Raw genomic sequence first — 27,279 nt, forward strand, 5'->3', positions numbered from 1 at the left:
TCAGAAAAATGCCCACAAGCTCAACCATATGTTGAAACTATATGCTTTTATGAATTTGTAGACTTTGGTAAAACAATTTAAGAGCATTCAGAAGAAGGTTCTCGGACCCACTTGGACCTCAAATTCACGAGTTTATGTAAACTTAAAGTGATTCTTACCCTTCCCCAGGATGTTGGGTAGTGTGGAACCTTTAGGGGGCGGTGTAGGGGACAGGGTCCCCAGCCTGGGCAGCGCTCCGTTCACCTGCTTCAGCCTCTCCATCTTGATGTGCTCCATCCAGCGCACGGGGCGGCCGACGCTTCGCCTCGCCTGCAGGGTCAGCATGGCCGCGGTCGCCGTGGAGACTGTGGAGTCCATGATGGGGGCTCGCTCGCCCTCGCACTCCTCCTCCACCTCCTCTTCGATGTCCTCTTGCTCCTCGTCCTCCTCCAGCCCCTCCCCTGGCGAGCGTCCGGCGCTCACAGCAAGCTGGACTCCACAGCTGGGATAGGTGCTGACGGGGGACTGGTCACTGCTGCATGTAGACTGACCGCCAGGGCTTGGCTGAGACGTCTGACGGACACATGGAGAGGGGAGGGAATAAAGAAAAGATATAAGATGATTCTCAAGTTGATTTCAGGAAACCCAAGAGAAGGTATGCAGTGTCATATGTCACAAACAATGATACAATGCAATCTTTTGAAGGATGTATTCCGTATAACATTAGACAATGATCATAAAAATCGACAGACCATTATGAAAGATAATTCTATTCATGCGTTCGTATCATCTTACATAACCATTGCAGTTTGAGCTGGTTGTCCAAACCACAGAACCAACTGCTGCATTCATGTTTGGAAGTTTTGCACATTATTGGGGCATGAGTAATGCCTCCCCCTGTGAGCCGGTCAGGACAAACACGCGCGAGCAAAGGAAAAAAAAAAGATAAATCATGTTTTGGGTTGTTTTCAGAGGACAGGCAAATAGGATAAAGGCCTCTTGTGAGAGCGGCTACAGCCTAATTAGGTTGTTTACTGAATTTTAGGAACTATGTTGCACTGAGAAATAATGGAATTACTTTTTTTGGCATCGATCGTCGACAGCGTTTCGAGGGTATTCACCCTGTTTACTGGTGAATGAAGTTGGCTGCACAATGGAGCCCTGGGCAGCAGCGGGCATACTTTCAGTGCCCTCACAGTTCTGCCCAAAGGCATGGGCATTGCTCACACACAAATGCATTGCCTTTGGTAAATATCATTGGCACAAGAATAATCTTTTCATGAATGTGAGGGATGAGGGAACCCTACAATGAGACGTGTTATGGGTGAAAGTCAAGCACTTATGGGATGAGAAGATACAATAAACACACAATAAAACTATGAGCGAGATGGCAAAAAGTGGGAATATTTCACAAATGCAATGTGAAGGGACACCTATCTCACCTGATTACCCACTGTCCTTAGAAAGGGAAGGAGAGAAATGCCGAAGCATTGGATAGAGGAAGAAAAAGTTTGCTCATTAGAAGTGTTAAATGTGCATGCCCCCAATTCAATGTTAAATCACACAAAAAACCGAAATAGACATTTAAGCTAACTATGTTAAAGTAAAGGAATTAGTAGTTAAAGCAAAGAGTATAGAAGCAAAGAGATGAAACTCCTGTGTTTGTTTCACAACAGTCGCAGCTGGCATTTTGGAAACGCTTATTTTATTTCTAATATTTTATTTAGGGCTGTCAGAGTTAACGTGATAATAACACGTTAACGCAAATTAATTTTAACGCCATTAATTTCTTTAACGCAATCGATCTTTCGGAGGTTGTAGCAGGTCAGTTTTAAAGCTAGAGTGCAGATACTGGCATCATATGAAACTAGATAAACCTAAGGAATCCATTGGTACCAACCATGTCATACTAGCTTGTTGCGAAAGAGGTTAAATAACGCTCCAAACTTAGTGAGGAGGATTCATTTTCAAAGGGGTCCCTTGACCTCTGACCTCAAGATATGTGAATGAAAATGGGTTCTATGGGTACCCACGAGTCTCCCCTTTACAGACATGCCCACTTTATGATAATCACATGCAGTTTGGGGCAAGTCATAGTCAAGTCAGCACACTGACACACTGACAGCTGTTGTTGCCTGTTGGGCTGCAGTTTGCCATGTTATGATTTGAGCATATTTGTTATGTTAGATGCAGTACCTGTGAGGAGTCATTTCTTTGTGTTGTTAATTGATTTCCAATAATAAATATATACATATATTTGCATAAAGCAGCATATTTGTCCACTCCCATGTTGATAAGAGTGTTAAATACTGGACAAATCTCCCTTTAAGGTACATTTTGAACAGATAAATAATGTGTGATTAATTTGACATTAAATATTTTAATCTATTGACAGCCCTGATTTTATTGTTTAACAAAGGCCATTTCGGTAGAATATGACAATAGAATAGAAATAATTTTGTTTTCCTTTTGTACAGCACTTTTTAGGCGGACCTTTTAATGGGGTCCGGTAGTCGCTTTTAGTCCAAAATGGCAGAAGTGTAGCTTTGCTGCTGGGCGCTGATGTTGCAACGGAACAAACAATTGACTTTCACCTCTTGGCTTCTTTGGTTAAAGTATTAGAAAAGAATCAAAATGAAGTTAAAGGTCTTGAATAAAGTCTTACCATAGGCTTCTCTGTCTTGATGGACTTGACCTGCAGACATTCATCCTGTTTTGAGGTAGCATGGTTGTACTCCCTTTGGTCCGTGTACCCACCCAGGGGCAGTTGCCCTGGCGACCGGCCCTGGCCGTTGCCCCCCGGCTCCCGTGGGGGCGGAGGACGCGGGTAATCCCCACGCTGCTTCTTGGTGACGTGCGCCTCTGGCCCGTGCACCGTCTTCACGTGCTTGCGTAAGGAGCTCGGGTCCGTGTAGCGTTTGGTGCAGCCTGGGATTTTACACACGTACGGTTTCTGAGAATGAAAGGAGGAAAGATGAGCTGTGAGAAACACTTTGCTTTTGAACACCTCATTCAACTGTGTGAAATTTGTTAATACCTCGTTAGAGTGTGTGCGATTCTGATGTTTCGCCCGGTCTGAGGCGTTGGAAAAGGCCTTGTTGCAGCCCTCGTGTTCACACACATAAGGTTTCTCTCCGGTGTGCGAGCGTAAGTGAGTCTTAAGGTTTTCCAGACGGGAGTAGGCCTTGGCACAGCCCTCAAACTGCAGGAAGAGAGAGATAGAAGAGGACATCACTCAGAGTCTGAATCGCTCCTCTCAGCAGGATACGTGTCAAATAGCTTTTCATCTGCAAATAAATTAACTGTGCAAATAGGAGTTTCCTTACTGTGCACTTGTGGGGCTTTTCTCCAGTATGTCTGCGCATGTGGACCACCAGCATGTATTGTGCCTTGAAGGGCTTCTGCTCTCGAGAACATTCCTCCCATCGACACACAAACTCCTTCTTCTCCCCGTGGATGTGGTCATTGTTGATGTGCTGGAAAAGAAGATGAAACAACTTTAACCAAAGTTATTTTGCTTTGAATTGATTTGTTGTTCAGCTTGAGGATTTTTTGCTCTGCAGCATTAAGGCCCAGACACACCAGGCCGACATCAAAGAACTAGCGGCGACGAAGGCCACCAGTAGCGTCGCCTCATGTCGCCTTATGTCGCCTTTGTCTGGGCCAAAAAGTTGCACTCGAACAAACCGCAAAGACGACAGCCGACGGCCAACTACCACGTACGTTTTGCACCTGCGTGATTGGAAATATCTCTCCACACCAGCAGGGGGCGGTAATCTGTATTCGTCATTCAAAAATGGAAACCGGAAGACCGAGGACAGCGGATATGCAAGCCGTTGTTATGATACGTACATGAAACAAAGCGGCGTCTGCCGACCATTTTCACACCACTCTCACTCACCACCGTATTGGAATGATCAGATGAGATGAAGATGAAAAATGAGAACAGCCTTCTGTGTTTTTCTTCTAGACTTTACTCCTTGGCTTGCTATCTTCACTTCCATTTCTCTTCTCTTGCTCTCTCGTGACTGATTTCTCTCACCGAGGGGCGCCACCGCCGATTCAACATGCTGAATCGGCCAACAAAACTCAAACACAGGCAGACTAGAGCCGACGATGTGGGACAAATCACAAAAACTAGGCAGACGGACGCTCACCGACGGCCCCAAACTGTCCGACGTCCGAGCGTCGGCTTGGTGCGTCATCCTCTATCCTGTTTTTAAATTTCTTTTCATGTGGTACTTTCTCCATTTAATTTCTCCTGTCTCATCTCTCTTAATTCTTTCTTTCCTTTCTCTTTCTCTGCCTCCCTCTGTTGACTCGTGAGTCTCAGTGTCCGATCCGAACAGGATTTTCATATAAAACCCTGTCACTTCACTTCACACTGACTGGCGCCCTCGCCCCTCCATGACAAGTGCTGACAGTTGTGCTGCCGTGGCAACTTCCAATCTGAGGCTTAGGGAAGGAGGGGAGGTGAGGAGATAGGGGCGAGAAATCAGAAGTTCAGTCGCGGCATCTGAAATGCGAGGGGCTTTACAACTCCAGCCAAGCATTATATCTGTGAGCGCCACCTTTTTCCTCCTGCTCCATCTTCCCTCTTTCCTCACTAACTATCTGGTAAAACCGGGTAAGTGGTGGATGTAACAGAGGAATGAAGGATGAAAAAAATGTCATGCAGACCCTCTGGGGACAAAGTCAACATCTGGCGCTCTCTTTGAGAGACAACACTGTGTGGTGGCCTCTGAAGTGCCTTTCAGGGAGCAATTTAAACCCGGGGAGACAGACACAATATCCTGACCAGAAGAAACCGGTATTATTACATTCCTGAGCAGCGGAGAAGAGTCTTTTTTACCTCGGGGGTGAATGAAGAGGGACGGATGGAAACAGGAGAGAAGGAAGGGAGATAAATAGAGACTTGACTTTGAATGCTCTTAAATGTCTGGGGAAAACGTGCTCTCTTTGAGCACTCACTCGCAAGATTGTTGAACTATAAAACATGCAGCAACAAAGCAAATAAAGCATCCAGGGTCAGTTCCCCTCCAGGCAGGACACCGCTCTGACAATGGCATCTTTGTACCCTCACTGCGCCCTGCCCACTGGCCAGATCATGACCCCACATACAACCGTGACATCCAACAGAAGCCGCCTTTATTTTTAATCTTTCTTCAAGACCCCAAGTCTGCTACTGCACTCCTCCCGGTAACAGTAAAGGGGGAGTATCGACAAATGAGTCAGCGCAGTACCAGCAGGGTGCGACAGCAAAAGCAAAGGGTGAAATTGACATTAATGTATCCGCAAAGGACCTCCATTATTCTCACTTGACATTTTTTTAATTCTAAAGTGACAAAACAAGACTAATTCCACAGAAAATGATTGGGGACTGGATGACCACGGACGTTAGTGAAGTTTCCCCCCAAGATTGATCTTCTCCCCACCTCGGTCTCAGAAAAACCTGACTCGTCTTCTCTTTTTCTTCCTCTCTGTGAGGGAATCCCTGTGGCAAGCAATCGCTCTGTTGCGAGCGGCGTTCAATATCCCCCGGCTGAGAGCGATGGGGAGAGCGCCCTGGCGTTGGATCACGCGGGGTGGCTGGCACAACACACACACATATACACACTTGCGCCCTGTTTGTACAAATGAAGGAGGTCGTTGACGGGTGTGATGCATGAGCCTCGGAGCTGACAGAGAGGGGGACAGACAGCACGGGGAGAGGGGCCGCCGAGGAACCTAATGGCGTGATCTAATGGCAATTCTTATTGAATCAATAATCTCCATGCTGAGCAGACAGGCCCTGTTGGCCGGCTAAATCGACAAACAGGTGCTGATAGCGGCGGCGCGGCAGGTTATTCATCTTCCCCCTGCCAGCTTATCGGCCAACAACTGTAAAAACGCCACCAAGATGGATTTAGGAGGGAGTCGCGCGACAGGGAGCGCCGGGGACACGGACACAGGGGACACTGGAGCCGCCTGTGACGTATGAGAGGTGCACACACACACACACACACACACATATACACACAGGTGCATGGTTTTCTTGGTACAGACCCCTGCTGCTTGGGTGCATGGCTAAAACATCCATATACATAAATAGCATTAAATCACATTTTGATTGGTGTTTTTAATGTTTTCTACAAAAATAAAAGATTCTAAATTATTTTCCGTCCCTCTATCTGAACGCTCAAACCCATCTCTACACACATTCCTGTAATACACAGAATCCTATCTTTCCTTTAGTGCCATTTCTCAACATTCGCCCACTTCAGTATCCATCTCCACGTCTCCTTATCAAACCCTCTCTGGGACACAGCCCTCATGCATTAGAATGCAAGCGTGCATGAAAAGAGGGCCTGTTTACAAGGCAATTTCACTAAGCTGTGGGACCCGCAACACCGTTTAGCTTTATCAAACACCGCCTAATAAATCATATGCTCTTTTGTGATGTCAGTTGCTGAAGTGCTTTGTGTAAAGAGAGGGGGGAAAAAAAGAGCATGAAAAAGGCAAAGAAGGGAGGGAAGGAGGAGGGAGGAAGTAAAAAGGGGGAGAAATTGTGAGGATGGAGAGTAAGTGAGTGAGCGAGCAGGGGGCAGGGAGCTAGAATTGGCATGTGTAATTCAGCACAGTCTTTTCATCTTAGAGTAAGATACTCTTGACAGATAAGGGGCCTAATCCTTCTCCTGATCAAAAAAAATCTGCATTTTACCAATTAAAAGCCTGCGCCAGCAGCCAGGGAGGGGGGCTGCCTTCAGACTGCACCCGCGTTTATCTCCCTTTAACACCGGGGAGGCGCACAGCGGCCGCCTCTATGAGGCTGCACACGGGGAGAGCCGGCTCCCCGTCTAAGAACAAGGACTTCACAGCGCCACCTATGTAGATGACCTGGAACAGGATGGGGAGACTGTGGAGGGTGGCAAAGACCTGATGAGCTGTGAGAACACACACAGACAGACCACCAACGCCATCAGACACCCCCCATACATAGCAGAGGTGAAAAATAAGTACATTCACTCAAGTACTGTACTTAAGTACAATTATGAAGTACTTTTTCCATTTGATGCTACTTTATACTTCTACTCCACTACATGTCAGAAGCAAATATTGCACTTTTTACTGCACTACATTTATCTGACAGCTTTAGTTACTTTACAGATTCAGATTATTAATACAAAATATAAACTAATAAATGATGGTGTGTTATTATAAACTACCCAGCAGTATATAAAGTAATTAAAATGAGCTCCACCGTTACCAGCTGCTGCATCAAAGTGATGAACACTTTAATGCATCAATAATTAAAATACAACAATATAATATATATTATTCTGCATAATGAGTACTTTTACTTTTGGTACTTTAAGTATATTTTGTATATATTATATTATATATTTTGTACTTTTTCTGAAGTAAAATTTAAATGTGGGACTTTTACTTGTAACAAAGTATTTTTACACTGTGGTATTGCTGCTTTTACTTAAGTAAAATATCTGAGTACTTCTTCCACCACTGATATATATTCTAAAAACGGCCTCAGAAATTAGTTAGTTAGCAGGACTACAATAACAGGACAGAACCTGAACTCTCACATTCAGCAGTTGAAGGTTATATCACACAAGATCACACATTTCTTGTAAGTGGTCATGGAATAACTCTCAGATAAATATGCTTTAAATGGGTAATCACAGAGAAGTCATTCTTTAAAAAGAAACTGTAGAATAAATTATTCTAATTCAGTTTCTATGTGATGAAAAAACAAACTTTGTGCTGATTCAAATTTTCTCACCTTTCATAACGCCACACTTGATTACTTTTTGTCCATATCCAACAACTCTAACTGCTCTGCCACTGTGAAGACCCTCTCTGCCCTGCAGGTATTGGGGGGTGAGGGTCATCAGTGAAATGGAAACACCTGCTGGGCTCATCAGCAACACCGGCAACACCTGGGCCCTGTGTGCCGGCGCTCTTTTGGAGCTCTGTTGCTGGTTCTCTTTATGGTTTGTGTTGCTGCACCATACAACATTGCACTTCCACACTTTTCCTCATGCACTCACTGATTCCACATGCCTCTGTTAGTTTAAGTTTTCCTCTTATGTTATCTTTAAATTAATAAATAATTAAATTTAATTGGTTATATGCATCTCCCTCTTTTCTCATAGCCATCACAGAGAGGATACTATGGCTAACAAGAATGTTTTTTCATCATACAACGGCCCTGAAAATGTACAGCTCCCTTGTAAATTTCTCCATGGCGAAGTATCAGTAATAGATCAATGAGAAAATAATAGAAAATTGTTGAGCAAAGCCATATTAGGCAGTTATGGGAGAGTGGGGTTGGCATCTCCGGCGACAAAACTGAGTGGAAAAAAAGCCCACTTCAAGAGAGACATTAAAGAAGCCACCAGGCCTTATCTTTAAAAGTACTCCCTTCAAGGGGGAAAGAGGGGAGGGAGAGAAAATGAAAGAGAAAACGAGAGAGAGGGAGACGTTTATGCCCAAAAATGGGGAAGCAAAAGAATGTTGAAGCTGAGCGGAGAGAGAGAGATGGAGACGGAGAGGTATAGAGAGTTGAAATGTAATAAATGAAATAAATACAGCAAACTAAAATTGACACCCGCCTCGCTTTTGCTGACTGGGTAGGCCAGATAAGTAAGCTAAATTGCGTAGATCTGATGTTTATCTTATCGGCGGCACCGAGAGCGCTTAAGCGCAGATGATAAAGGAACGCCGTGGCGTGTCGCGGTGAGAGCGTGCTTGAGAGTGTAAAAATATGCACGAGGAGCGCAGCAGGAGTGCTTTTGAACAAGGTGGAGAGCGATGAGGGTGGCGTGAAGGCTTAATTCTAAAATTAGGCCAAGCACAAAGGAAACGGGATGTTTGAATCAGAGCGGCTGTTACTTTTAATACTTAAAAGAAACATTTATTTCATGACGCAGACGCAGTCACATTTTGAATATGAATCTATGTATAAACTTTGTGCTTAAATCGGTTACAACCGAGGAGAGTTTTCTTCCTCATCATGTTTTTTTCCCCAAAGCCATTTCAGAAGACAAGTACAAGGGGGAAGGGACGCTCCATTGTTTGGTTATATGGAAATCCCCCCAAACCTCCCCAACCCAAACCCCTCCCAGTGTGTGAGGAGAGCCACTGTGGTCCAAATACTGTACTTATCCTATTACTGAGGGGGGTGGGGGTGCGCAGAGATAAGAGCATTTTCTCGTCCGCTCTGCTGAATTAGAGGGCACGGATTCTGTAGGCGAAGACTTTTATTGGCATCTCTCTGCATATCTGCATGTGCATAGAAAATGAGAAATCAGAGAGTCAAACGGCACGAAGAGAAAACAATTCCGAGATGGGAAAAATGGAAAACTAATAATGATTTTGTTGGTGTTTGGGTCTGTCTACATGGCGATCTGATAGTTAGGCAAGGTTAGGCTGGATGAGAGGACATTGTTTGGCTCAGATGGCCACCTGGTGTGACTACAGTAGGGGGAGGATGTGAGCAAGCCATCCTCCCCTTCCATCCCGCCCCCTGAAACAGGGACAAGAAGTTGTCAAGATTCTCAACCTTTGAGCCGAGCCCTTCAAACACGGGAGGCAGCCCATTCCGCGCTGAGGATATCAATTATAGATAGGGGTTACCACCGCGGCTGAGGATTGCAATGTCAAGACGGCAAATAGACAGCTGTGGAGAGCTGAGGATCTTTCTATCAGATGTGTGCTGATGTGTGTTTCATGTGTGTGCGTCCCTTGTTCACAGCATCATATTGGTGTATTTTCATCACTTCTCCAACTTCGGCGTGCTCTCTCTCAGTTGGCTGACGGCTGAGCGGTTCACAGGCCGCGAGAGAGCAGCAGAGCTAATAGCGTCAGTGTAAGTATCGGGGGGGTTGACGCGACCATAATGTCATTAATATTTAGCTCAGCAGTGAGTGAGCCATCCATCTCCTGGGTTGTGTGAGAGTTCTGATAACAGACAGGAGGAGGAAGGCCGGTCCAGTGTTGGACACAAAGCTCACATCCTGACTCTGGGAGGCTTAACCCGCCAAATCAGTTAGCACCGTTCAGCTGTGAGATGTGCTCTCCAGCTTCTGAGCCCATTACCACCGTCCCTGGATCCAATCAGGAATCCAGCAGCAGTATCAGTCAATGCCTGCAGCTCTGCCTCTACTGTAGGTTTGCTGCTGCAACAGACACGCAGACAGAGGTTGTGGCCTGATAGGAGGCATTGTGCAGAATGGCACAGCTGCAGTCGATGTTGCTGGGATCTACTGAGCTTGAGAGGAAACTCTCACAGCATACAAACTAAGAGACGTTGTAGTTTTGCTGTGTGTTTTTTGGAAAGATGCTTATGTAAGGCTTCACCCATCTTACAGTCGTAAACACCCTGTTGTGTCTCCCGGTTTCTCTACAAGAAACTCTGGTCCTGGAGAACAACTGGGGTCAAGTGTGAACACTTCTCTGCCTACAGGAAGTGAGAGAGTGAAATGCAAACCTTCTCCTTAACAGCAGCAAACAACATATTTTGGATATTGAAATTTCTCAGCTGCGATACTCACTTGTACTAGCTGCTCCTGCGTGTCGAACTCGCGGCAACAGTTCTCCCAGTGGCAGTTTGTCTCATAGACCACCTCTGGCTCCTGTTTGCTCTCATCCTTGTCCCCTTCCTCCTTCACCAGGGTCATCCCATCCGGATGGTCCTGAGGAACAACAGCGGAAAAAGTTCCAGTTCAACAACCGAGCACAACGATGTGAAAATAATGTCAATAAATGTAGTTAATACCAGGCTCAATGAATATAAATATATATATATAAAAAATAAAAAATAAAATAAATTATAAATGAAAATAAATAATAAAAAATATATGAAAGCCACAGGCCTTCCTCTCCCCGACATCAGTCCAAGTTCTAGTTCAACAACCGAGCACAACAATGTGAAAATAATGCCAATACATGTATTTAATACCAGGCTTGATGTAAAAAAAAAAATTATAATAAAAATAAATAAAAAATAAAATAGAAATAAAACTAAATAAAGATATAAATAAATAAAAATAAATAATAAAAATGTATGAAAGCTACAGGAACTGCCTTCCTCTCCCCGACATCAGTCCAAGCTCTAGTACAACAACCGAGCACAATGACGTGAAAATAATGCCAATAAATGCATGAATACCAGGCTCGACGTAAAAAAACAAGAAAAAAGAAAAGAAATTAAAGAAAAAGAAAAAAGGAATAAAAAAAAAATACATAATAAATAAAAATAAATAATAAAAATGTAAGAAAGCTACAGGAACTGCCTTCCTCTCCCGACATCAGTCCAAGTTCTAGTTCAACAACCGAGCACAACGTGAAAATAATGTCAATAAATGTATATAATACCAGTTTTGACGTAAAAAATAAAATGAAAAATATATCAAAAATGAATAAAAAATAAAAAATAAATAAGAAAGTATGAAAGCTACAGGAACTGCCTTCCTCTCCCTGACATCAGTCCAAGCTCTAGTACAACAACCGACACAATGACGTGAAAATAATGGCAATAAATGCATTTCATACCAGGCTCGACGTAAAAAAATTAAAAAAAATTAAAGAAAAAGTAAAAAGAAATAGAAAGAAAATAAATAATAAATACAAATAAATAATAAAAATGTAAGAAAGCTACAGGAACTGCCTTCCTCTCGCCAACATCAGTCCATCCAAATCTGTCATTAAAGTCATTTTTTACGGCCCTGCTGGTTTACATCTAAGGCACAGCCAAAAATGATTTGGTCACAGGTCTCCTGTGAATCTGGCCTTGTTTGGCTGCCTGGGAGAAAAAGTGTGGAGAGCGGAAATGTAGCGCTGAAAGCCCCACTCTGTATTTGGGGGTTGTTATACGACAGGACCGTGGCGAGCATTTGAGGAATCTAACCCCCTTTTCCTGCTGTAGGTTGCTCTATTAGCCCAGACATATTTCACTGTCACAGTTAGCAGGCTGAGTGGAGCGGGGAGTTGTGGTGTGGGCTAATACAGGAGAGCCCGAGCTTCCACCACACACCTCAGGCTGAATCTGCTGCTGCCTGAATATTGACTCTAATAAGGTTTTTCCTGCAAATACAAACACTTACTGTTATCACATTTCTCTTTTCCAGCCACTTAAAATTTTGATTAAACAAAAGCAAAAACAATTTCCTTCTCGTCTCCTAAAGATCAATGAATTGTTTTGCTTTCGGAAACAGCGTCTGATAAGAGCAGGGCGGGAAACACCAAGAAATGCAGGTAAATAAATACAAACTGTGGCTGGTAAGCTTGTCTATTGTTGCAGCCACGTTGGCAGGTGACCAGTCATTATACGGGCTTTCTATTCTAGTGGAAAAATCTAAAAATAAAAACCCCGTTGGTGAATTCTGGGTTTTACCAAACAGTTTCCTGATAGCTGAAGAATATCCTACAACTGAAAATATATTTTTAGGGCTGCCCCCTCTTGGTCGATTAGTCGACTAATTGGACATTTTGGTCTTATTCAAAGTGGTACTTTTGTGTGATTCTGACAGATCTGTCGATTAAATCAACGAATCAATTACTCGACAAAATCATATGATTGTTAGTCGACTACGAATTTCTATGGTAGAGGACAGTTCTAATATTTTTATATTGCTGATGAATGTAGACAGTCCTCACCTGTACGCTCACAGCGCCTGGGCTCGGCAACTCTTCCTCTGGTTTCATTTTGGAGCGTTTGTGGTGCATCGGGTCTCCTGTGCTGCTAACCGCAGATTCACTTGTTGGTTTGGTCTGCGGAAACAGAAAATATAGATGATTTAATGTCATATTTTACTGATATTTCTTAAGTTATCCTCTATAGTATCATTAAAAATGCATGTGATGCTTATAAGTCAATCAATCATTTACTTAATCAAGCAGGAAAAAAAAACAACTGTGGTTGAACCGTAATGATTTCCGTATCAGGAAAGAGCTTTAACTGTGCACATGAAAAACTAAGCAATTCACTGAATCACATTAGCTCCTCTAATCACAGCAATTAAAACAAACTCATGGACCAATTCAATGAACCATTCACTGACTGAACCAATGGATGACCTGACTTTGGCCCTGGCTTAAATTCGCCCTTTGGGGAATCGTTGTTACATACAAAGCTCATAAGCGTAAAAGAATTAACAAGTAAAAGGAAGTTTCCTTGTTTTTTTTATAAATGTTGACTCCCTTAATGTTGCTGTTTTTCACAGGACTCTCGGAGTTGTAGTGATCCTGTCAGTCTCTGTAACACGTTACTATCTTCACTGCAACATATGAGATTGGGCCGTGGCCCCAAAGCAATATTCAGTTCATTCAGGAGAAGGAAAAGGCAATTTTGGTGCGCCCAATTTGAATGAGGCCTCAGCGATGGAGCGATGGGAAACAGCAGGGAGGACGGGTAATGAACATTGAATATTTACTTCAAACGTGGGCCCGCACATCGAGTAAGGGCTGAGGATGGAGAGAAAAAGCCCCTTTGGATCCATCCATCCATGTCAATATTGCCTCTCTATATCCCTGTTCCCTCTCTAGTGATTAATGGAGTCAGCAGTGGGATTCTATGCTAACAAGCCCCTTGTTGTTTGCTGCAGGCGCGTTCTGGGCCGTGCTCGGCAGGCTAAAAACAAGAGACAACACAAGTAGGAGTAACTCCCAGGAGATGAGCGCGCGGAGGGGGGGTCCTGCCTGTACCGTGGTAGCTCGCTGCGTTTTTCGCTGAGATGTGGCTGGCATGCGACGCCGCTATCTATTACCTGTGATGATGAATCGCACAGGCGCCTGCCGCCGCTCTCACCTGTGAGGAGTCGTTGGAGAGGGCTGAGCGCTCGCTGGCGCTGAGCCCTGAGGGAGGGATGCCGGGTACGGGCCTCTGGGTGGCGAAGGCCGGCGACGGGTGGATGAGGGGCGGACTGTGGCCAAAGGCAGAGCCCACGAGGCCCGGTTGACGGCCCATCAGCTGCTGGTGCACGTGCAAAGCCACCGGGGTTGGAGGGTAGGCGAAGCTCAACGCTGGGCTGGAGAACAAAATAATAAAATAATCATAAGATTAAACTTCACTAAAACATCAGTTGCAAAGAAAGGAAAAGACAGTGAGTAAATGGATTGTTCTGGATAGCTTCTCGTCCCTGAGGACAATCTGACAGGAGATGGTGTGGTAATGCTGGAACCACGGGGCTGCCGGCAAATCCCTGCCAATGAATGTTCAGCTTGTTAACACACAGTGAATTATCATGTGGTCTGTGTAAGGCAGTATGTCATTCTTCCACTGGGCAAATGATACAGATGATAAACAATCTGGAGTGTGTCGTATCGCCATGTAAATAAAGCTCCCTCAACCTGAGCTAACTTTGTTTACCCTAAAAAATCCCAGAAGCCACCAAACCTCCTCCGGGGTCTTAGTAACCACAGGTGAACCACCAGATAAACACAGACCTGTGTGGCTCGACAGCAGCGGCCTCCATTCATCCTGCGCTCTGACGCTTCGCTCTCGCTGCGACCCATATGTCTGCTGATCTTATTACGAGCCGAGTGGAAATCAATGGGCCGAGACACATTTGGGGGCCCATCCGCTTGTCATATCACTCATCAGTCTGTTGGCTCTGGCTATTCGGGTCCTGTCAGTGGGACAGTGGCTGAGCGCGCAGTGTGATTGATCAGGCTCTCCTTACAGATCGCTGATCAATGGCTGTGGGTGGGGCGATGGATCTTTCCTTTCCCCCTTCTCTTTTCTTTTCTTTTGCTTCCCTCTGCTCGCCTCTGGTACCGGGGCGTGATGTATGTGATGTTTCCGCGAGGTGTACCGGATGACTGACACGAGCCGCCGGGGAGGCCGGCTGACTGGCTGGCTGGGAGATCGTCACCCACATGGGGGTTTGACATGGACGACACACACACACTCTCTTATTCGCTCCACCACACACTTTCTTTCTCTCACACAGAGTGCATTATAGCTACAGTAATATCATGGTGATGTATGAAAAAAAAACAATCAATGATATTAGAAAATCATTTACAACATCATTCCCCCAGCGGAGATGCTGCTGTTTGAGTTATCATTGGCACATTTTAGTCCCTGAATGACCACCTTGAGAGGAACGCAGTCAATCAAAGCTCCTGAAAGGCATCCTTGACAGCATAAGAGTTATCATTTTATAACTTTAAAGGGGTAATCCAGTGATTTTGTATGCACTTCCCTAACCTTTAGGGACTCACAATAGACAGATTTTTCAAAAAGAATAGAAATCGAAGCAGCAAAAGCTGAAATATCCTGGGTTTTTTTTGTCCATAAAAGCTCCAAAAAAACTGAATCCTACATTTCTCATAATGCAACTTGACAGTGTCTTTCAAAACACCTCCCTACCTCCTAAAAGATCACTTCTTTCAAACCCCACACTTCCAGTTTTTAACGCAGGCTTTCTGTTTAAGAATTACGCCTCAAACCCAGTCTGAGATAAATAATAAAAATTGGCTTGGCCATTTTCAAAGGGGTCCTTTAACCTCTGACCTCAAGATATGTGAATGAAAATGGGTTCTATGGGTACCCACGAGTCTCCCCTTTACAGATATGCCCACTTTATGATAATCACATGCAGTTTGGGGCAAGTCATAGTCAAGTCAGCACACTGACACACTGACAGCTGTTGTTGTCTGTTGGACTGCAGTTTGCATGTTATGATTTGAGCATATCTTTTATGCTAAATGCAGTACCTGTGAGGGTTTCTGGACAATATGTGTCATTGTTTTGTGTCGTTAATTGATTTCCAATAATAAATATTTACATACATTTGCATAAAGCAGCATATTTGCCCTCTCCCATGTTGATAAGAGTGTTAAATACTTGACAAATCTCCAATTAAGGTACATTTTGAACAGATAAAAAATGTAAAATGAATTTGCGAGTAATCGCGATTGACTATCTGTGATTAAATATATATCGATTGACAGCCTTAATTAATAATGATCTTTAAGAATATTTCATGCAGGACAATTTTTCAGTCAGCTATACCTGATGGCTCCAGCAGAGAGGTGACCGTAGGAGCCGCTGGTGGAGGAGCTGGAGCGAGAGTTGTTCAGCATGGTGACGAGAGAGTTGGGCGAGTTGCGGATCATCGTCTGCAGGTCGAAGCTGTGCTCAGAGAGCGGCGAGATGGGCAGCGGGCGCTTCCTGCTGGGCCGTGACGGCAGCCTCGGGCTCGAGAAGCGAGAGTCTGCAAGATGAGGAGATCAGAGTGAGGCACTGGAAAAGAACGACTGTGAAAGTGAAAGGTTAAAATGATCTTTAAAAGTGTAAATCAAACCTTATCTGCTCCCTCAGTTGTATGTTTTTCTGCTAAATTCATACAAATAAGTGATTTCTCTTTGACTTCATCCAAACTCTAACCTAATCTAACCCTAACAGATGACATTTTTGTCAATCATCAGACAAAAGGCTCGTCTGAATGAGTGTTCAGCTGTCACTTGATGCACTGCTTGCATTTCAACCATGAGAAAACATGTCTTTTATGTTGGAGAAATGCTCCAACTGTGTATGGTAATATTTAATCAAGTCCAATTTGACTCGTTATTCAAATGCAATCAGTGTTGACTGGAAATACTAAAAAGGGGTTTTGAAAAGGTAAAAGGCGGAAACGGCGCAACCATTCTCTCTGCACATACAATGAGCCACGGGTAGAGATTAAAACATGACTTTTGTTGTCTTTTCACATGGAGATGTCACAAACAAGACAGGGAAAAACAGAGGGAGATGGAAGGAGGGGGAAAGAAGCGCTGAGGGGATGTCGCGCTTTGTGCATGAACTGACACAATGACTTTGTGACTCAAGACTTGGAAATAAAACATTTTGAGTTATTTTATAAAGGCAAACAAAACCAGCTTACGCAGCCCCGATAACCCCCCTCCATATTTACGTCCCCCACAATCCATCCATCTCCCAAACGTAAATGCTCCATCTCCCGTTTGACACATCCAACGATTACAGAGCGCTCCATTCACATGGTAATCAGAGTGTGTGGATGTGAATGTGTGTTGTGTGGATGCCTCTGCGGTGGCAGCGGTGGTGTTCTGGCATACGGAGGCCTGAGTTTCGACTACCGCGTGAAGCTGTATGGAGAGCAACGCCCCCTTTACATTGTCATTGTATGGAAAATCTGTCTTTTTTGTATGTCTTAGTGAAGGAGGTGTAAGAGAGGGGGCATACGTATACAAATACAAATCCCTGAGCGCACACAATTGTTAAATACAATGTAGTTTGTCTCCTCGACGTCTGATTTTTCACTATTTCTTTCAGCGTGAACCAAATATATATAATCCTGCAAAAAAACATCCTCCTTTATCCTCTTCCTTTGGACAAAATTTGACACACCTGACACTTTTTAAACAAGCCGAATCAACCACAAGTGAGAGACTGCGGAGGAGCAGGGCCAGCGCCCCACCACTGCAAAGCCTCATGGGAGTGGTGTTTATTAATGCACAACCCAAATGATAAATCGGCCAACCGAGGGAGACGGAGAGAGGAGCGTCCCGGCTCGTAGCAGGACTGTCCCTCTAATTTCCTCTTGATTTATGGACGGGACGGCTGGTTACGCGCCGCGTCATTAATTCTCGTGGCCAGGGAGGGTTCAGACACGCCGGACTGACGGCGTTGGAAATAAAAAACTGGGGTTGAACCCTCGCCGACACACTTTGGGGGCCACCTGAGAGGGACGCGATCACACAGGAGGGCTGAAGTGTGAATAGAAGGCCGGACAGGATTTTTTTTGTGCAACCGAAAACAATATTTCTTGTGACATTGAATATGACAGTAATCCTATTTCTCTACTCTCTAAAGATTATGTGTCACTTTTTGTTTATGGAAGCGTTTTAGTAAATTTTGCTGAAAAGATGCAATTATTGGCAATCTACTTTTATTACAGCCCAAGAGGTGTAATCAATAACTACAATTAAATGGTTTGTTTGTATCAAAATGTTACTAAAATATTACTATTAATAAGAAAAATCAGTAGACAAAATAGCAAGGAAATTAAAATGAACCAGACTTAACGATCTATGAGAGCTGTGGCACTAATTAGGCAGTAGGAACGTAGACAATAGCCCATTAAAGCACAAATAGGCAGGACAGGCTCATTGTTTCATTAGCACAACTCTCTCTGAAGGTAATTACACTGATGTGAAATAGACTAAAATAGCCGCAGTAACATGGTAGCCCAGATTATCAGCGAAAGCCTCTTGATAGACTCTTCTCTTTGTATGTTTTTTTCTCTGAAATCCAACAAAGCTTTAAAGTGTTAATTTTCCAGGCGTTGGAACACACATTGTTGAAACATGATGAGTTATTACCAGCAATGATCACAGGCGTTTTTTTAAGTGAGGAGCGTCGCATCTCCACTTAAATTTGGCCCTAATTGTTTTGTTTCAGTCTATTAATCTTAAAAAGTGACACAGAAGAAAGGATTTCTCCAGTGATGAATGGCGGGACATTCCAATTCCCACTTAATAGCAATTAATTTTCTGATACCCGCACAAGTTTGGCTAGTTTTAATTAGTTTGTTCTGAGGAATGGGGAGAACTTCACCCCGGATTTCCATGAAAGCGGCGTCTGCCTGACTAAATACATTCTCATCAAAGGGAGCGGGGTGAGGCTGTCTGACCTTTCCGAGATTCACTGTGCGTTTAATTTCCTATTTACACTTTAAAATAACTCATTAGCATAAGTCCTCTGCACACAGTCCTGAGCCCAACACATTAAGACAATAGCTCATTTAAATCGTGTCAAAGTAAAGTTGCAGGTCCCTCCTCGCCGTGGTTGAGCTGATCTATATATAGCGCAGGAGAGGTGCGTTTTAGAAGGTGAATTCCCACCGGGGCCACCCATGCTATAATGTGCAGGTAATAATACTTAAAGGTGTATACCCAGTAGGCATGGATTTGGTGGGTGTCTTTTCACCTGGTTTTTATATGTCTAGGTTACCTAAAACTGTTGTTTAACCCATTTGTGCCAGCAACTGAAATTGTTTATTTTGTTTGGTGGAAATGTTCTCTGCTCCTGAGCACAAATGTGAAGAAATTTTCAAAATCGGTCAAACCATTTGTCTGAAAAGGTAGTTTTTCTTGTCATATTACATCTAGTATTTGGGCGCATGGGACTATTCTTTTTTGCAATAGACTCCATTATATTTCCGGAAAAAACAATAGTCCCATGTGCCCAAATTGTAGATATGGTATGATGAGAAAATGTCTGTATCTAATAAAATACAAAGAGCACAATGAAGTATTTGGTATATGAACTCATAACAAGTTGAATATCAGAGATATGCACAAATATGCAGCGTAAAAGATAGATTTTATATGGAAAACATTTAATAAACACAATGTTAGAGTTTTTCCTCAAAAATCCTGATTTGACTATCAACAAAAAAAAAGATTTTTCATGTGATATAAAAATGTCAAAGTTGTACTGTTAAATACTTGACCAAAGTATGTCATTACCAAATTTCAAGAATTTCGAAAAGGCATTTTTCCTTATCATGCTAAATGTAGTCTTTGGGCACAAATGTGTCATTTCAATAACTACATTTCAGTGTGTAGTAAGGATATGCTGCGTATTGAAATGCTGTTGAATTTAGTCTGGTTTTAGCCTAGATGCCTAGAAATTGGATGATCTGCAATAGGTGAAATGTAGATCGTTGCCGTCTACTGAAAATCACAATTCTCTAAATTTAGTGGTCTTGAATTTTTTGGGAAAAAACTTCTGCTAAATAAACCATTTACCATTTTTAACATCAATCAAAATATGTATCATCACAAAGCTGAAAACAGGGCTGTGTTTTATTACCGTAGCACATGAAGAGTTGACAATTTGGAGATGCGTGGTTTTCAAGGCACAGCGACGATTTGCTGGCCACTATAAATACACAAAATGGATGATATTATTCTATTCATCCAACTTGGCAGGAGTTGTGAAGAACTGATGTATTAACTTGAACTTGAGGTTGAGTTCAGAAATCTCCCATGGTCTGTAAATCCACACACAAACTGCTGAGTCAGGACCAGTTGGACCTCATGTCATAATACTGTGTATGTGGTGGTCCTGGGTCAGCACTCCTGAGACACTTCAAATTGGGCTCATGTGAGTGTCATAAACTATCTATGAGTCATGTGTGAGATCAGCGCAGACTTACTTTCCATTGCCTGCAGGTATTCCATGTGCAAGGCGCTGGCGCTGCTGGCACCGGCCGTGGACGCCACAGAGGGGAGCAGGTCGGTCGCGTAAGGGCTGCGGTGGCCCGCCAGCAGAGCCATCTGGTGGTAGTACTCGGCCGTGGTCAGACCTGTGTGAGGGGCTGGAGCAGGAGAACAATCGGGTCAGTAAAGAGGAAACGAGGTAACCAAAAAGTGAAGGAGAGAAAGAACAAGAGGAAGAAAAAACAAGGAGAGCACCTGCGCTGCATTACAAACCTGCGTTCATTTACATTAGATGATAATCAGCTCAGCAGAACAGTAATGAGCACATTAGCAACAGCATCAAGTTAAGCAAAACAGCTGCACAGGGAGCTTCACCTGAAGTGGAGAGCCTCGCTGGGGATTAGCGGATGCTTGCTCAGAGATTACAGTGAGTGTGCATTAGTGTTTGATTGATGCACTCATGCCGAGCACAGCATAACTGATCGTCTTACAATACCATTCTTTAACAGCCTTCTTCTTACTGTTCCTTGATCACTTTGGAGGGAGACTGTGTGTATATGTGTGTGTGGTAAGAGTACGTGGGCTGACACATCTTTTGCCAGAGATGGTGCTTGTGTGTTGTACACATCAGGGCTGCAGTGTGCAGATATGCAACCTGCTCCTCGACTGTGCTCCTTTAAACTCTATAGAAAAACAAAAGGCCTAAATCTGCCCGGATGCGTCTGCACGCATAAAGATGCAGCAGATTCTGCTTCACTTTCTCTCTGTTTCTCCAAAATGCCTCTCTTTTCCAAGTCATTCCCTTAGTTATAGTAAGTCCTTGAACCGTAGCCTAAAAATAAACATCTGGTGGTGGGCTTCCTTATGCAAATACTCTAAGAAAGAGAGAGGGAAAAGACTAACACTGTGGTTTTGGATGCAAATATAGAATCGGTTCAGACCCACAGAGTGCTGCAGCTCATTTTCCCCTCAACTGAAGAAATAAAGAGAAAATAAATAAAGAAACGCTGTATGAGGAGATTTCCTCTTAAGGCTGGTCTGTATGCCTGCAATATGCATCCATGATTGGTTGAATGGATGTAAGAAAAAAATCTAAATTAATTCGATCTGGGTATTATGTCTTCAGTGGAAGGGGGGAGTTTCTTAATTGTCTGTGCTGTTCCGCCTAAGCTTTGCTTTTGCATTCAACCATAATATGGCCCATTCAGGATCCAACACGCAGAGAAAAGGGCTTTGCAGAATTTCTAAATCAGAAATGTTGGCATCTGAGATCGATCCTGGGGGCAAAATGGAGGGGAGTGGGGGCAGGCTGTCAGTGTGGCACTCGGGCAGAGATGCGCCTCAGGACTTGGTGAGCCACCGGGTGCTCCTTCAGCATTACAATAGGATCAGGGGCGAGCTTACCTCTGAACCCCATCGCACACAGAAAAGAGGGAAATATTGTGTGAGGAAGGAGCAAAAAAAAAAATCAAATGTGTGGCAGCAAGAGGGTGGCACTAAATCCCACCCACTTTAAATCTCCATTAGATTCTGTTAATTAATTCATCATTATTCAAATGTGCATTTTGGTAGAAAAAAAAATAGCATAGTGAAGAAGGAGGCTCCCTGTAAGCGTGGTGATATACTAACAACACAAAAGCTGATGGGTTAATTAATCACTGGGTTGATTAAAGGAGTAATTAGGTGCCTCATTCACAATTCACAGCATCATGAGCTGAAAGGGGATCATGTGGTAGGTTGGAGGAACTATTTTGATTTAAAGCGAGCTGAGACTGGTGCGCGCATTATGTTGCGGTATAATGGAAAATTGGAGGGCAGAGAGTTTGAGCTGGAGTATCTACTTCCTGTTGGAGAGCAGGAGAGGGGTTGAGTGAGACTCTTGGTCCTCACTTTGACACAGCTTTTAACAAACCTGGATGAGATGAAGTCGAGTGTGGCGGTGTAGATGAAATACCCTCGCTATCAGAAATACACTTCAACACAAGGCGCGGAGCTAAAGTGCTGCTGAAGAGCCAAAAGGTCGCTGGCCGACGACACGAGGGTCGTACAGGTCATCATTTCAAGACCTTTAAGGTGAATGTACATATTTAATAATAAGCTTAACCTTTATGGCAATTTGCAGCAGTTTGCTGTACAGCTTTGTTTTGCATAATTAAAAAAACAAAAAACAGAAAATACTATAATGGGATTGCAATTTTTTTTTCAATCTTGATTATTCTGTAATTTATTTTTGCAATTAATTACTTATAATAATAATAATAATAATAACATATCAGATTTATATAGCGGTTTTCAAAGTTCCCAAAGACGCTTTAAATATTGTAGGATAAAATAAAGAATTAAAAAACAAGCAGTAAACTCTGGTCTACTTAATTATCTAGTCTATAAAATGTATAAGAAATAGGAAACTCTGAAGTCTTAGTGTGATGTCTTAAAATTGCTCTTTTTTTCTCACCAGCAGTCCAAAATTTTAAAGAATAGAAAGCTAAAAAAAAGAAAAAACAAGGACAAGTAAATCCTCACATTTGCAAAGCTGGACACAGCAAGTATATGGATTTTTTTCTTAATATATGACTTAATTATTTCCTCTCATTTCAGCACTACTAATTACTAAAATCACATCATCAACACTAAGTTGCTAACAGATATATTCCTTTTTTTATAATTTATTTTTTAATTGTTATTTTGTATTATTTTTTATATATTTAAATGCCTCTGATGTCCACTTTAATTGATTTCCCAGTCCGAATCCATCCTGAGATCTCAGGAAACAAACGCTCCCAGTAGGACACCATAACATAACGCCCCCCCCTCCAACCCTGAACTTGAATCCAACCCTCCCTCGGCGCGAGCGTTGTAACTGTACGTGACCCTGCCGCTCACTGATGCATCCTCCAGAGGTCTTTGACATGACTCACAGATCAAAAGGATTAGCCTCCCTCCAACCTGCACCCCCCACCCACACGCACTCATAATACTCCCATCCACCTCCTCCCTCGCTCAGATTGCATCTCGCCAACCCCTGGGTCTTAATAGAGATGGATCTAGTTGCCTCTCACCTGACCTCTTCTGATCTCAAACAGGAATTAAACCGATACAGAGAATTCCCGCTAATAGCAATCGAACCTCACTAATCAATTTCAACAATCATTTTTAAGGGGCTTTGTCGCCCATTTCTGCTCCGCTGGGGTTGCGTGCAGATGTGCGTGCCGAGTGTGCATCTGTGCCGCGTATGTGTGTGTGTGTGTGTATGGATCATGCTTTGTGCGTCGGTGTATGTTTCACTTTATTCACCATCTGCAGGGCTGAGGCCCCGGGTGGCTGACAGAACGGAGATGGAGGGGCTGCTGTGGAGCGAGCGGATGTAGTCCATGTATGGGTTGATGTAGGGGTGCGGAGGGTGAAAGGGCGACTCCGCCCCCACGGAGGGGTTCCGCTGGGGCGAGATCCGGATGAGGGAGATGTCGGAGAAAGCCGGACTGCCCGCCAGCCCGGGAGGCCTGCAGAGACAGAGAGAGGAAATACAGAAAGAACATGAATATTTGAAATGTGCTACAACCTCAAAAATACAACTTACAGCATTCAAACACATTTACTGAGGAACATTTTGCAGTTTATGTTACATTACTCCAATGATAAATTAGCCAAGATACATCCTGATGTCGCCCCAAAATGCCCTACTGTAGATGTCAGTATTCCCCAGTTTCCCTGCGTCACATGTTTTGGTCGTGTCAGTCTTTATCCAGTTTTTGGACTTCTGTTTTCAATTATCTTTCAGCAATAGTTGGTGAAACAGTAACTCCTAACCCTAACCCTGTAATTTTAGCTGTTTTGGTTTCGGTTTACTATTATTTTTGGATATATTTCTTTGTAATTCCACTTTTGTATTCTCGTTGTCAACCCTGATGATGGTCACTGGCTCCGGAGGTTGGGGTGGAAGGGGGTTAAACTCATGTCATGTCTATTTAAGTCATCAGATTTCTGTATTCTTGTGACGGAAAACGTATAAATAAAGAGACTAATTAAGTCGCCACATGTGGAATAATAAGATCTTTTTATTACATCACCAACATTATGTAAACAACACATCAATAATCCAGTAGATTTCAACATCTTGCTCATTTCATCAGGCCCTAACACGCTCTCACCAGCCAGATTTTCGTGCCGTGGGTGGACTGGCAGTGGCGAGGCCAGACAAATGGACTGTGACATTATCTCTCTGCCTCCATCTGCAAGGCAGAGAGGAGAGCGCTGCATTCCAACTGCTCCCTACGCAGACATTTCCTCAGATCAAAGGCAGCTTTCACCACTGTGTCTTAATCAGAGGGAAACGTTAGACCGAGCTCACCGCCGGCCAGCGCCAGACAAGCAACGCTACACCACTTTACTCAGATGGCTTCGAACTTGGCTTTGAGCAGACACCGTGTACAGAATCGCACATGACGGATACGATGTTGTACAAAATCCATCAGAGAGTCTCGCACAAGATGCACTATCAGGCTATTCTTTTTTTATCAAAAACCGTTACTGTCTCTACGGTATGAGATGTGAAAAGTTGAGAACAATCAAGAAAACTTCTTAGGAGCCAAGTTTGAGATGAACTAATTTGTCTCCCTTCTTATAATTGGCTAGGAGGGCAAGGAAACTTCATAATGATGGCCTTCACCACAAAGGCCTTCCCCTGAGGATGTGGAGAAATCCACATATCAGCCAGACATTAACAGGCTCAGAGATTAGACTGAATTAGCCCCTCCACTTCTCTGTGGCTCCCCAGTGGACCAGTCTACTGTGACAAAAGACCCCAGGAGGAGGAGAGGATGAGCGAAGCGGAGGGAGGGAAAAAGTGGGGGTTTAAGAAGGAGGTGAGGAAAAGGGTGGGAAAAGACGGGAGAAAAGGGGAAGAAAGAGTGAGAGACCTGGCCAAGAGTTTGTCTCACAGTGACCTTGAGCAAGGCCAGGGGAGCGGAACAGCCCAATTACGACCTCCGCCCCGTCCCCTGATCCCCCACCGGCCCCTCCGTCCCTCCACATCACAGCCCCCCTAATGAAAGAGCTCAGGCCAGGGCAAATAATGAGCACTGAGGAGCGGAAACAACACACACACAGACATACAGTACGTGTACACAGGCATTCACACATACAAACTTTGTCTTTCTGTAATGAGCCCAAAGGGGCTATGGGACGATTCCTTAAAGGCTTCAAGTGTGTGACAACACGTCTCAGTGATGCTGAAGCAGGTGTACATGTACCCCTCAGGAGGGGACGTTAAAGTGTGCAAAGGTGACAGATTAAGGGATCGTATCTGACACTGCAACACAATGGTCATGGATTCTTTTTATTCACCTGCATTTGATTGATGTGTTTCTGCACTTTGCCTCTTAAAAGATATTGTTTTAGTTCCTCCATACCTAGCGTAGCGAGTCACGCTGAGGGCAACCGCACACCTCAAAACAGGTGTGTTTACGATAAGCAAGTCATGTGCCCACACGCCGCCATTACATGCCTCATTTACACAGATCAGCAACACAGCTGCGGAGTGACGCTCGCTTTGAAGTCACATGGCTGACCATGCATCACATACACATACTGTACACACATGAGCGCATGCAGCTGAGGGAAAACACACAAAACATGCTTTGTCACTGAAGAAAAATGGAAACGTTTTAATCTATGGCTGTCAAAGTTAACGCGATGATAACGCATTAACTTGCGATTTTTATATTGTAGCGGTCTCAGTTTTTAAAGCTAGAGTGAAGATCCTAATGAATCGATTGGTACCAACCATGTCATACTAGTTTGTCGCGAAGGAGGCTAAACAACGCTCCAAACTTGTGCTCAATTTTGGCGAGGAAAAACTGGCATGGCCATTCTCAAAGGGGTCCCTTGACCTCTGACCTCAAGATATGTGAATGAAAATGGGTTCTATGGGTACCCACGAGTCTCCCCTTTACAGACATGCCCACTTTATGATAATCACATGCAGTTTGGGGCAAGTCATAGTCAAGTCAGCACACTGACACACTGACAGCTGTTGTTGCTTGTTGGGTTTGAGTTTGCCATGTTATGATTTGAGCATATTGTTTATGATAAATGCAGTACCTGTGAGGGTTTCTGGACAATATTTGTCATTGTTTTGTGTTGTTAATTGATTTCCAATAAGAAATATATACATACATTTGCATAAAGCAGCATATTTGCCCACTTAAATACATGACAAATCTCTATTTCAGGTACATTTTGAACTGATTAAAAATGTGCAATTAATTTGCGATTAATCGTGATTCAATATTTTAAGCGATTGACGCCCCTATTTGAATCACACCCCGACCTTCAATTTTTATACACAAGTCAGTGGAACACATTTAAAACTGTGAAATTCCCAAATGTGCAAGGGTCCATTTAATGGAAAAGTACGTGGGACAAATATGTCTGTGTCCCTGAAAATGGCTGCATATGACGTTTGAGACATTTTCAATGTAGAAACAAGACCCCAGAAGGGAAAGGTAGAAAGATTTCAAGACTCTTTTTTTTCCTCGTCTGGCCCTCTGCATGCCGGTTTGAGGAGAGCCAGACACCCACTCCGGCTGCCATGACACTGATTAACCCTGTCATGCGTTGGCTGCATCTCCATACACTGACCCTGGCTAAATGCCTCTGCTTGGCTTGTTTTTCCAATTAACTTAGCGCATAAGAGCAGAGCCCTAGTAGATAGAAAACAAAAGAAAGGAGAGCACACGTGTTGATTGGTAGGAAGACAGTCGCACGGTGGAGGAGGGAGATTTCAGCCTGTTGAAAGGTGAAAAGGGAAAGGAAGGTGTGGAGAGAGGATATGAGGGAGGGCTGCCGAGAGGGAGGGAAGACAGTTAGAGCGGGAACAGTAGTCGGGAGGAGGAGCAGGAGGAGGAGGAGGAGGAGGGCGTGTGAAGATATGGAGTATGAATTGGGAGGGAAGGGCGGACAGAAGACTTAGGAGAAAGGGGGAGCTGGAGAAGGAGGAGAGACAGAGGACTCCAGGGGTGCAGAGCCAGGTGTGAGGGGATTTGAGGAGGACAGGAGAGAGATGGATGGTCCGGAGGAGTGCGCTGTGTTTCTCTGCACTAAAAAGCAAGA

At 43.8% G+C, this 27,279-nt stretch overlaps 1 protein-coding gene across 2 annotated transcripts in view; it reads right to left on the reverse strand.

Moving 5' to 3' along the window:
• Positions 1–27,279, reverse strand: part of gli3 (GLI family zinc finger 3) — a 104,251-nt gene that overhangs the window by 4,935 nt on the left and 72,037 nt on the right. The window contains exons 5-15 of one of the 2 annotated variants that reach the window (XM_037757251.1): positions 23,464–23,669; positions 20,166–20,327; positions 19,820–19,888; positions 15,995–16,196; positions 13,784–14,003; positions 12,634–12,747; positions 10,530–10,670; positions 3,306–3,455; positions 3,017–3,181; positions 2,645–2,932; positions 159–552 (exon numbers count right to left, since the gene is read on the reverse strand). In XM_037757251.1, coding sequence (XP_037613179.1) covers positions 159–552; positions 2,645–2,932; positions 3,017–3,181; positions 3,306–3,455; positions 10,530–10,670; positions 12,634–12,747; positions 13,784–14,003; positions 15,995–16,196; positions 19,820–19,888; positions 20,166–20,327; positions 23,464–23,669 — 2,111 coding nt within the window. The remainder of the gene's footprint in view (positions 1–158; positions 553–2,644; positions 2,933–3,016; positions 3,182–3,305; positions 3,456–10,529; positions 10,671–12,633; positions 12,748–13,783; positions 14,004–15,994; positions 16,197–19,819; positions 19,889–20,165; positions 20,328–23,463; positions 23,670–27,279) is intronic. The other variant, XM_037757252.1, reaches the window with a different exon arrangement.

This window comes from Sebastes umbrosus, chromosome 21 (assembly GCF_015220745.1).
Source record: "Sebastes umbrosus isolate fSebUmb1 chromosome 21, fSebUmb1.pri, whole genome shotgun sequence".
NCBI lineage: Eukaryota > Metazoa > Chordata > Actinopteri > Perciformes > Sebastidae > Sebastes > Sebastes umbrosus.